General features: G+C 38.3%; 1 protein-coding gene across 1 annotated transcript in view; it reads right to left on the bottom strand.

The window, feature by feature from the left end:
• Positions 1–8574: 8574 nt before the first annotated feature.
• The window catches only part of ALS2 (amyotrophic lateral sclerosis 2 (juvenile)), a 36442-nt gene continuing 33267 nt past the window's right edge, over positions 8575–11749 (bottom strand). The window contains exons 31-34 of the mRNA XM_010136348.1: positions 10793–10854; positions 10029–10178; positions 9640–9736; positions 8575–8613 (exon numbers count right to left, since the gene is read on the bottom strand). Of these exons, the coding sequence (XP_010134650.1) occupies positions 8575–8613; positions 9640–9736; positions 10029–10178; positions 10793–10854 (348 nt within the window). The remainder of the gene's footprint in view (positions 8614–9639; positions 9737–10028; positions 10179–10792; positions 10855–11749) is intronic.

The raw sequence follows: 11749 nt of genomic DNA, 5'->3' as shown, positions 1-11749 counted from the left end.
CTTTTCCTCTATTCAAGGAGATTCCACCCGCTTTGAGTACTGCATTCACGACAAGTAGGTTTCAAAGAGAGAGATGGTGAACTAGGGAAAAGAGTACACTTGTATCAGAATACTGTCAGGTATTTTAGATTGATAAGAAAGCAGAATTTAAAAGAAGGGGGGCAACCAATAGTCTTTGAGGTGCACAACAGGTTGCAACCATAAATTAAATACTTGAGTCTCACCTGTAAATTCAGCTACCCACCAGCATTCAAAATGCAGACAGACAAACCTCAACTACAAGATGACATTTTATTCTTTCATGGAATTGTCATTAGCCTGCTTCATTAAGCCATCTAAAATATCAAGTTGTTTGGTACATCTCCTGTTCCCCACCTTTCTAAGTGCACTACCATGGAAAAGTGTAATTTTTTCCAAAGACTTTTAAAACTTGTTTTACATCAATATAGCTTGGAAAATAATCATATACAAGAACATATTGCATTTAATTCCTCTTGTTATTGATACAATACTAAAATTGAAAGTCTTTGGAGTTTCTACTGAATTTTCATTGAGCAAAGATGTGATTTTGCAAAAATAAGCCCTTTAAAATTTTTCTCCAAATTCCTTCCCTCCCTTAAAATTCTGTGACAACCTCTCACTAACCTTAGACTAAAAATGGAGGAAGCTCTCCCACCTGCTGCTAATAGGAAACAATGCAGTACAAGATTGCTTCAGGTAATTCTCAGAACTCTTCTTGCAAACAAGTATGGAAATTCCCCGGGGAACACCATACCATGCATTTATATCCCAGCCATCAGGAATCTCTATATGAAAGCTCTGAAGTAATTCAGAACCTTCTTTACATCCTAGATGATCTAACTTCAAATCACACGTGATACAAATTTGGAGATACTGTCGTGATTATCCATGTTGTAAGATTACTCTTAAAGAGTTAAATATTTAAATTGATCGCTTGAGATGATTCAGAGTACAAGGTAAAAAACTGTAACATCAGCTATCTGAGCACCTTGGCCAATAGCGAACCACAGCGCGACACCATAGACACAGTGAATGCCTTACCAAATTCTGTCAGATATGCATAGTTTATCTCCTGGATTAGTAAAGCAAAAAGGCAGTCATTTTCCTCTAGACTGTTCTGTGACAGAAAACATCAAAGGAGGAAGCTGCAGAAGTATTATCTTGATCTGCTTATAAACGTAGAAGGTGTTACTGACACTTCTGTTGCACTTAATACTTATTTTTAGAACATGCTTCCTCTTTCCTGTTAAATCATAAAACTGCTTTCAAAAGGCAGGAGACATTAAGGGAGAAAAAAAGTTATGAGATTATAATTCAAACATTTTATTACTGAGTACTGCTAATTAATTTTAACTTACCTTTACAAGATACTCAGTGAGGTATCTTACTGAAATTCTAATCCAAAGATTGCCTTTAGAATTACGATCTTTTCTTTCAAAGACAAACAGAAATATAGTTTGATCCTCCCCCAATGTGACTGGGTTTTGAGCTGCAATGATTTCACTTTTTGCGATAGTCTGAGTACTTTGCCTTTAAGAATTTGCCTTCCCCTTCGTTAAGTTTAGCCGGTCTGCCTAATGATGGATTTAACAAAGCAGGCCATGTGAATCTAGTCACGAATACCTGTTTCTTAATTACTGAAGACATTAGGAGTAGGACAGAAATACACGGAAAAAGGAATCCCCATGTTGCAAAGTACATTAAGGACAGTGGTGCTCCTGGTTTTCACTGAATAACAGCAATGTGAAAACACAAGTAACCCTCAGATTGGCTGACCTCTGTCCTCCCCTCTTTTTGGAAACCAGGAGTCTTTAGCTCCAGATTCAGTTGCAGAAGCATTTACAAAGAAATGGCACTCAATCTGCAAGTTAGATCCTAAAAGGAAGCTTCTTCTGACAGCTTACCCCATAAGCTACATTTCAGAAGCCCCACTTCCTATTGTTACTGCTAATTCTAAAGCTTCTCTAGCTTTTATATTTACGTTTTTTTCCAGATTTTTAAGAACTAAAGACAGACCCTGCTGACAGCTGTTGTTTCCCACATTCAATGACTGTTTGCTTTAAATAGCCTACACAGACACCCAACAGCATACTCTGAATTCAAAATCCTGACTGTAATTTTGTGGTGTGGGATGTTTGAAGACAAAAGGAAAGAGCATGTCCAAACACTTCAGATGTACTATAAGGGAGCCAAATCCTCATCTACATGTTGTATTTCACATACTGGAAATCCAGATTTTAAAATCTCATCGCAGTACAAAAAAAAAAAGTCAAAGTACAAAAAAAGCCCCAACACCAACCCAACATTTTTCCCTCAAAAAGAAATAAATGAGTAAAAACCCTGTTATAATATAACTGAGCTTTCTGAGACAACTCCCCTAACACTAGCTGAATTTGTTTGGCCAAATCACATCTAAAAATACTCTGGTTGTCAACTGTGATCAACTTTACTTACTACTTACTATGCACCTGTTACCTGCAGGACTCACAGCAGTTGGTTTGCTCAAAGCATATACAGCTTTAACCCATAAAGATACTCTGTCCCCCAGAAGGGTCTCAACACACCGTACTTACAGTAACTCCCTATTCAAAGCCCAGTTCTCTCCTGAATAGAACTCCAGTTATTTCAAGTCTAGATCTGTCTTTTCCTGTGTTCTGCCCTGTTTAGCTTCAAAAGCATCAGACTGCACACAAGTAGGGTGGGACCCTGCAAACACAGAGGGAAACATTTAAAAGACAAATATTTCCAAAAGCTTTTTTGGTTTAACTAGTTAAAAGAAAGTTTAGACGACCCCTTATCCTCAAAACAGACAAGCAGAAACCCTCAAATTTTGTATAGATAACTGAAAACTGGATCTTTTATCCTGTGATAAATGCAGTGACATTCCCATGATCTTAAGGTCTGCTTTGTTCAAGTGGTGTTGTCTACCAAACTGGCATGTCCCCGTATTGACAATTAGCATTGCTTATATTCTATTACAAAACAGAGAAGTTTAAAGGAAAGGAAAAAAACAACCTATTAACCTTTGGGATCTGGATCTTATTTATTTCTTCTTAGCTAGGATAGGTCTTGCACAGCAAGAAAACTAACTAAAGCAAACAAGTTACCCTGTTGCTGTCAAAGAAAGAATATTCTACAATCTTCTACGGAACAGTTATTTCACTTTTAAGTACACCACTGAAAATCATCCTACAAACAGTGACAAAGAAGAACATTTCTGGAGATGCTAAAATACTTCCGATACTATTGAAATACTAACAATATTGTTACCCCTTTAAAATACTAACTTTTTTTTTCTTTCATGGAGCCTTGTAGCTTCTGGTATTGCTACTGCTTCCATGGAGAACAGATGTGGGATTAACTGGAGCATGTTCACAAGTTTTGGACACACTGTCTTGAAGCGTGGAAATCCACACTTTGGATTTCCAGCAAAAACTGAGGAAACTACTGAATGCTGATTGCTTGCCTTTTTAGGTGGAATCCTCAGGTATAGCTCTCAGAGAGCTGCTAGGGTTAATAACAAACATGGAATTAGTACACCTTCCACCTGTTGTTGCCTTTTTCAACTACAGAGTTTGTGCTCAGTCTGACAGAAGCAGCATTTAAACATCAAAATCTGTCAAGTTCTTAATGAGACAGCTCACCTGACCTCATTCACCAAGTAGTGGCTGTTTCATATTCTCATGCAACAAAAGGAAAGCAGCTTCCAACTGTGGTTTCAGCAGCTGTCAGTAGCAACAGCCGATGAATGTGTCATCACCAGAAGAATGAGTTTCTTGCTTCTGTGCAGTTCTTTAGAAGACCCACTAAAGTGCTTGCTTAAGGGGAAAGGTCAGAGTTCAAACAAACTTCTAACTACTACTGTACCTTCATTTCCTATGACTTGTATCTATGCAGATTGTAAGGCTCAGGTTCTCCTCATTCCAGGGATCAAAATAAATTAGATGGAAGTTCTTACTAAAAGGCTTATCTGACTAATCTCTCAGCCAGTGTAAGGTCCTTCCCATTCACATGTATTGCACACAATTACAGATGCTCATTAATAGAGGACATTTCTCTTTGCCTGTTATTAGGGACAGAACTGAATATTCATACTGAGCATGCCAGAACTTAGAGTCAAAAGGAATCTGTCGCCTCATGTCTACAAATATCAATTATCTCAAATTTCGGCTACGGGGCTTACTTCCTTCAGCAAGAGAATATGAGATTCCTTGACCCCATCTGTCAGGTGGAACAGAAGGTCTTGTTGATATAAGGCTAGAATTCCAAGGGAACCCAAGCCCTGCTTTTAATACAGTTTTCAGAATTGTCTTTAAATGGACAATTTTGGATGCTGTCAGGCCTCAGAAGGGGACAGCACCAGAGAACCTGAACATTCAGAACATCAACCCCCGGCTCTTCTATTTGGTTAATAAGCTTGACAAGATTACTGAGCATTTTTAACAAGAAAAACCACTCAGATCTTTGTAAGTTTGCTAAAATTAATGATTTGGGATACTGAAGACTGCAAATTAGTTTGAGGGCAGGGAACACTCCAAGAAAGCTTTCGTTGCAAATAACCCACTATATATCTGCAAACTGATTAGGAAGAAAAATGGTAGTAAGAGACATTCAGCATCTCACAAGTGACATGCCCTACTCAGGACTTTCTTATTCTGCATTAAATAAACTTAATTAGGCTAGACTCATCATTGAAGTCTGTCAGCGTCTTTTTCTATTCAGTGTAAAAAACCATCTTGCTGTGTAAAAACCACTTTCACATCTCAAAAAGTGTACAACTAAAAAGGCAACCCTCGATATTAGTGGAATAAATTGACAGATTTTAAGCAAAGGTAGAGGCCTGTCCTTTGAAATCAAATATCCTTATCTCGACCCAAGAACCACTGACTGTGAGTCTGAGGTGGTACAGGTTAAAAACACTGAATAAACTTTATGTTAACGTAAGGCATACTGTGAGATTTAATCACACACCTGCCTATGTAAAACTGCCAGTTTATGCTATTAGTTTGTGTAATCAGATGTATTCACGTGATGATTCATTCTGCCTCCCTCTAAAGCAAAAGCTTACAGCTCCAGCAGTGGTGCGAGTACCTTGTTTACATGGGGGTAAACGCAACTGAAGCATCACTTCCTGGAAGAGTGCAGTATTCAGGGAAGAACACTTGGGTACAGCACACTGTTGCCATGTGCGGCAGCCAGCTTTACTTCCAGCTGTTTACTGCCAACGGCTTGGGCTTACTAAAACCAAAACCAAACCAACCAACCAGCACCTGACAGCATCAACATACTGATAATAAATCTACTTAGAAGTACATGGCTAGGTAGTTCAAAGAAAGGATTTGTTTTGCAGTCCCGTATCTTTCCCCTGCATTATCTCTCAACATACCAGAGCAGGTAGTTCCCTAAACTGCTTCTAAAGACAAGTATAGTTAGGAAGTGAACTTACTTTTGGCAAATTCAGCAATGTATAGCAGCTGGCATTCAAGTCAGAGCAGTTTGTGAAGATAAGAGCGAGGAAAGAATTCTCTTTAGAGCTACTGCTCCCCATTCACACGTATCTCTAATATTTAGCTAATGGGAATTAAAGAGATATCACAAGTTTAATTAGCTTTGCTGTAGCTATGAAAAGAAACTAATTTCACAGTTGCATGGGGGAAATGCACCTGTGCAGTACAATGGTTTCCGTAAAGTGCATATTTTCTTACCTGAATACAGCATGTTCAGCTCATGGAGAATTTCCAGAAGGAAAGAATATTTGCTGGATGTTAGTAGAGCAAGTAACCTCACTGCCCTGGCTAATCTATGGACATCCTCTCCTTTCTAATCCGCAGAAACCTAACCTTAGAACTACTCATTACCAGGGAGAAGAGAACAAATCCCCTTAACCCTTTTCTTGCATAAAAAGCCTGCTTTAAGTTTTCTCTCACTTAAGTAGTTTCTTATTCTTGGCAACTTTCCCAGTCAATAGCACACTCATCTCTTAGGGTCCATCTTCAGCTACCATACACCTGCAATTGCAATGAGAATTTATGATACTGTAACACTGATCTTCTGTTGCTGGTTACAGGATTTCTGCTGCAAGACAAGAAATACCTGGCTTTCAATTTAAGGAGAAAAAAAAGGAAAAAAAAAAGATGAGAAAAGAGTAATTACCATGAAGCAGTACAGGTGGGGAAGTCCTGCAGGTTAACTCATTTCCTTGTACGCAACAGAAACACACAAATCAAAGCTGGTCTGCACTGATTTCCTACTGCATCACAGCCCACACAGGCTGTAAAGTGGAATCTGTGTCAGAAGCATGTTTAATCCTGGGATTCTCTTCAGCTAACAACTGAGCTATATACCAGAAAGACCAAAAATAATCCAGTCCAGACTGTCTGCTTCCATTGATCAGCAAGCTAAATTCCTATGCAATACCACTACATTTTTTAAGAGGTTGTGTATGTGTATATATATGTAAAGGCAGATGTATATATACATAGATATATGTAAAGACAGATGTATTCTCTGTTTTTTTTGGTTCCCAACCTTGCATCACTCACCATGAATGAAGTTAAACAATTTGAAGTTGCTACACGTTTGTAGATACACCTCCTTCTTGAAGGGCAGGAAGATCTTGGAAAAACTTCCCATCTCTAGTTACACTCTCAGTGTAAGGCACAAAATCAACGTGGGAGTAAGGTCACATGAAAAAAGCTTTTCACATGTCAAAGCTGAAGATTAAAATCCTTCCTTTCTTCGAAACATCTGAAGTCAACACTAACACTGAATGGTTACAGGAGAAAAAAACCCAAACAAGTCTGGTTTTAATGATTACACTCCTACAAAAGGTGAGGTAAATCCTAAATTTGGGTATCTGCAGATGCAAGTTGTTACTATTGACTTACTGAGCTGTTCAGCATAGCTCCTTTTTAAAGAGCAGTTCTGCTCTTACAGGTTTCAGTTAAATATTTTTTGTACATGGAGTTCCAAGGGATGACTGCATGGAAAGACTACATCTCGCACAAAAGACTGAGTGTTCAAATTCTTGCCTTTTATTTCATTATAGTCTCTACCTTAGTTGTGTATCTTCCAATGTCCCACTCAAATTAATTACTTTTTATAGCTCCTCTTTTAATCATATTATTGCTTACCACTCCTCAAATTGTTCAGTATAATTTAAAAAATAAGATTAAGCTAACAACATATTGTTTGCAAACATGAAGTCTATTATTCCTATATCCTATTATTGCTACAACCTGTTACATGTGTAACGCGTATAACAATAGTTTTACTATCATCTTGCCAGAACCACTCTTCCCCCTTCTTTGATCATCGTAAATATAAAAATAATTTCAGAAAGACCAATCATTTTTACTTTATTATGAAAACTGCTACATTACAGTCACTGTTCCAAACAGTATTTTGACATACGGTTTCTTTCCATTTAGGAGCCAGTACACAAGCCATGACTACTATTTCAAAAATATGATTAGCGTTATCTATGGTAGTTTCACATTAGGTAAGCCATTGAAACATTCTATAATCTATTCCTCCCTCCCCCTTTGAGTCAGCCATGGTAAAGAACAGCACCAACAATACCCAAGTTACCCACTAGTGTTACTGGTATAAATAAAGTGAACCATAAACCACAGAACACACACACACACAAAAATCCCCCAGGGAAATGACTTTTTCTCTACATGTTCAAATATGCAACAAGGTTAGCTTTTTTCCACTCTGACAAGTTAAGTGAACAGGCAAAAGTCTCTAACCTAATACACAGTCAGCTTGTTCAAGAGCACATTCCCATTCTCCCATGGGCTTCCAGGGAAAGCGTTTGTCCTCTGACCTCAGGGTCACGTGAACACTAGAGATTTCAAGTATTTAATTCAGTGCCAAAATCTGAAGTGGTCAGTGCCTTTTATTTCATAAACAGAAAGGATGGCGAATTCTAGTAATCAGGGGAGTCTGTAGCAGTGTGATTATTCCCACAACAGCACACTGACACTGCGTTCAGCAATGCTGTTCAACACACATGCCTCAAAACCTTTACAGCCAAATACACTACAGGTTACCCATTATAAATACTAACATTCTTCTATTTTAAATAAACAAACATAATCACTTAATTCAGGAAGACTGAATGGTTCTGTGGTGCAATTCATTTTCCATAAGTGTCTCTGCTGACAAACCAGGGGTAATAAAAACAAACCCACTGCTTGAGAAGCCATGCAGTCCAGACTTTCACGTGTACTCTGTGTAGATGCCATGCCTTTTTGCAGCATTGTTCATTTAAAAGGAGTAAATAATCTTTCTGCTAGAATAGGAAATTATTTCTTCTTGGCAAGTGTTCGACAAATGAAGTCTCTAGCTTGATCACCACTTCACAGACAGTCTCTGACTGCAGTTTTCCAATCTTAAAACAGAAGTTCAGAAGAAACAATTTTCACCTGGGTATTTTCACCTGTGACTGCAGAACTGTAAGTGCTACTTCAGGGAAGAAGTGGCGATGAGTGAAGTTCCACTGAGTAGATTACTCCACAGAGCCAGGTAGTAAATGATGATGGTGGTCTAAGTAAGCTTTTCATGTTGAATCTGGTAGTAACATGCCTGATTAAAACAAAATTCAATTTAGCATACATAACAGTTCTTTGCAAACTGATAAAGCATCATACACAAAAAAGTTGTTTTTTTTTTCTGTCCAAGAAAACAGAGGACTAGGCTGTCTACAAGCAGTGACAATGCAGTGACAATTCAACGTATGAGAATCTTCCAATACGTAAACTAGCAAAAAGAACAGCAGATTTTCAGTTACAAGTTATATCCAACTCTTAATGAAGCAAGATAGCATGATTTGAGACTCTGAATACTTTCACAGCTCCAGCTCCCAGTTTTGCCAAGATGAAATACATTTCTTGTTCACAAGTCTTTCTTTGCCCCTTGACAGAAGAGCCCAAATAGGACAATGAAAGAGGGATTGAGCATTTCAAAACCACTCAGACTGAAAAGCAAAGGTTTCTATCACCTAGATAAATAACCTCATCTGCTGCTGCTATCTTCCCTTTTTGCAGCACTATAAAAAAAAAAATCACAGGTATGAAAAAAACCTCTGCACCCAACTACTTCCAATTTGCACAGACAAAATACAATAATGTTCACCTAGCAGCTCAGCTTAATATTTAAGTTGCAGATTAACATCCCCAAAACAACCCCAGAAAAAAGCTCCATACAGCTGACTTGTCACAATGTCCACTTGTTTCAACAGTTTTGAGGTACCAAAACAACAGATTTCTGTTATTGGAATGGCTAATCTTCAAAGCAGCACTTCATTTCCATTTTTGTAAAGAGAGTAAGGTTTGTTAGGTTATAGTGCAAGCTCCAGGTGAGCACTCAGAACAGTCAACAACAACCAATGTTATATTCGAATAAAGTGCAAGTTGCATCATTTTGTTAGTGATACCCACAACTGTTAGGTTGTCCTAAGCTAAGTTTCCTTGCTCATCTTAGCTAAAAAATTCAGTAAAAATATCAAAGTTACAACACAGTGTTCATACAACTGTCTGAGCCTGATCCTCATTGCTCAAAGCTGAAAAATTTCCCAAGAAAGCTTTTAATAACTCTGAATAATTTTCCTACCTTCAAGGTAGTGAACATGATGCCTTGCTCCCCATGCTGCAGATAAGGATCCATCAGGTCTTCAATTAAGTGCACCTCAGACCCCAAATTCCTTATCCTGTCACATGGGGAAGAGGGAAAAAGAATAGGTGAACAAAAGACACAATTATAATTTTTTTTACGTTTTGTATACGGTGTTGTGCAAAACACATACTTTTCTCTAAGCTCATTCTGAAGTCACAGCCATTTCAGTTAACTTCATCTTTTTTTCAGGTCAAAGCAAACAAAACGGAAAACTTGCTAAGTTGCAAAAACAATTAGTCCTATAACAAGAAGCAGGAGTGTTTAAAGACAGAAGTACTCATACTGCCTATGCTCAGCTTATGACAGATGCCACTGTTAGTGCCTACCTGGCTCGTAGCACCACATAGAGAAAAACAGGAAACAAGTCATCCATGGACCACAGAAAATCTTCCTGGAGAGTCTCCAGTACATTCTGAGAGATCTCTTCAAAAGTCTGCTGGATCACCTTCAACTTGTCAGCTGGGGTGAACGTGGTACTATTTGAAGAGCAAGAGCAGAACAGGGTAACAATAAGGAGTCACCTATCTGCATCTAAATTAGGAAGGATTTGCTAGCTAGCATGCCCCAGAAGATCAGTCAGATCATACACATCACAACAGCCATGGCTGCCAAGGCTGCGCAGTACCCCAGGCTATAAATACGGCATCAAGGAACACTACTGCTAGAGAGACTGTCTTCAGTTTTAAGATGTCTTAACACAGGGGGAAAGGGGGAAAATTCCTTTCTAAAACCCTTTTAATTTCCACTTAAATTCTTAGAGCAAATTCCTTATATCAGACACAGAAAGGTCCCCACGCACCAGTCATTTTGCCATAACTGTTTAGAAGCTCTCATGTATATTCGATTAGACATCCTCATACATTCATTCAATTTCAAGTGGTGTCCTACAGACACACCTCTTGGTCACATTTATGAGGCTGTACTTCTTTCCCCTTGGGAGAATTTGCTAACATTTTTAGTAGGAACTCTGAAACTCCTTGGAGACTTCTCTCACAAAGAAAAGGTGACAGGTAAAGGATCACAATCAAGTACACTAGATGCTACTATAACCAGGAACAGTAAAACAAAAAGACAGATTTTGGAGAATTACCTGATTTGCTGTAAACATTCAACTGCAGAGGCAAAGCAGGCATCTTTTGTACTTGATGACACCTGTATAATCATAAGAGGATTTATCATACAGGTTTAAAACCAGAACTATTTAGCAGAAGATTAGCAGAGTATCATGTCTAAAAGACATTTTTTTCCCAGTTTTCCAGTGCAAAGAAAGGAGAATGTGGCTGGACACTAAAGTCATCCATGACATCTGCCTACATATAATGTTGTATGAGTTTCATTTAAAAATTGGGAAAGCCTGTACTGAAATCCTTGGTATGTTACGAGAATCTGGTTTTGGATATCTTCCTGGTCAAGTAAGACCGAGGGTCGTTAAATCTTAATGATTAACAACCAGAAGGGAACCTTAAAACTGGAACAGCTGAACCATAGAAAAGTAATAGCAGTCAGAGACTCAGGTTTGGACCAAATAAAAAGTAAATATAAATGTTAGCTCTTATTATGCAACTGAGCCTAAGTCTTTCTGAACAGAGCAGGCAGAGAATGGATGGATGCAAAAAGAGCGATTCAGGGAAATGAGGAAACTGGACAGAGGAGAGAAGCAGATGAACAGATCTTATTTAACTGAAGGAATGACCCAGCAAATAAGGTAAATGACTGCAGAGAGCATCATATACTGCGTAATTCAAAGATGACACATGCCACAAGATAGAGCCCATCCACTGTCAAGTACTATAACCAAAAAACCCCAGAAGTGTTAACAGATTCAAATTAGCTGGCAAGAATTTTGTCCAGTACATAAAGATACAGAAGATCTGAAGCCACTCAAGAAATTAACGACTTGGTGTTACTGCTGAATTTCGTAATATTTAAAGTCTGAGTGAGTGGAGGTTTGCATCATGTTTTTTGAGGTGAATCTTCAACTTCAGTATTTGGGAAACAGGGGACTTGTCTTCCTGGCATCTGATAGCTTCAGGGGTGGGGTTCAGCA

This window comes from Buceros rhinoceros, unplaced genomic scaffold (genome assembly GCF_000710305.1).
Source record: "Buceros rhinoceros silvestris isolate BGI_N320 unplaced genomic scaffold, ASM71030v1 scaffold12165, whole genome shotgun sequence".
NCBI classification, from domain to species: Eukaryota; Metazoa; Chordata; class Aves; order Bucerotiformes; family Bucerotidae; genus Buceros; species Buceros rhinoceros.
Note: the sequence above shows the minus strand (reverse complement) of the source record. Positions and strands in the feature narration are given on the sequence as shown.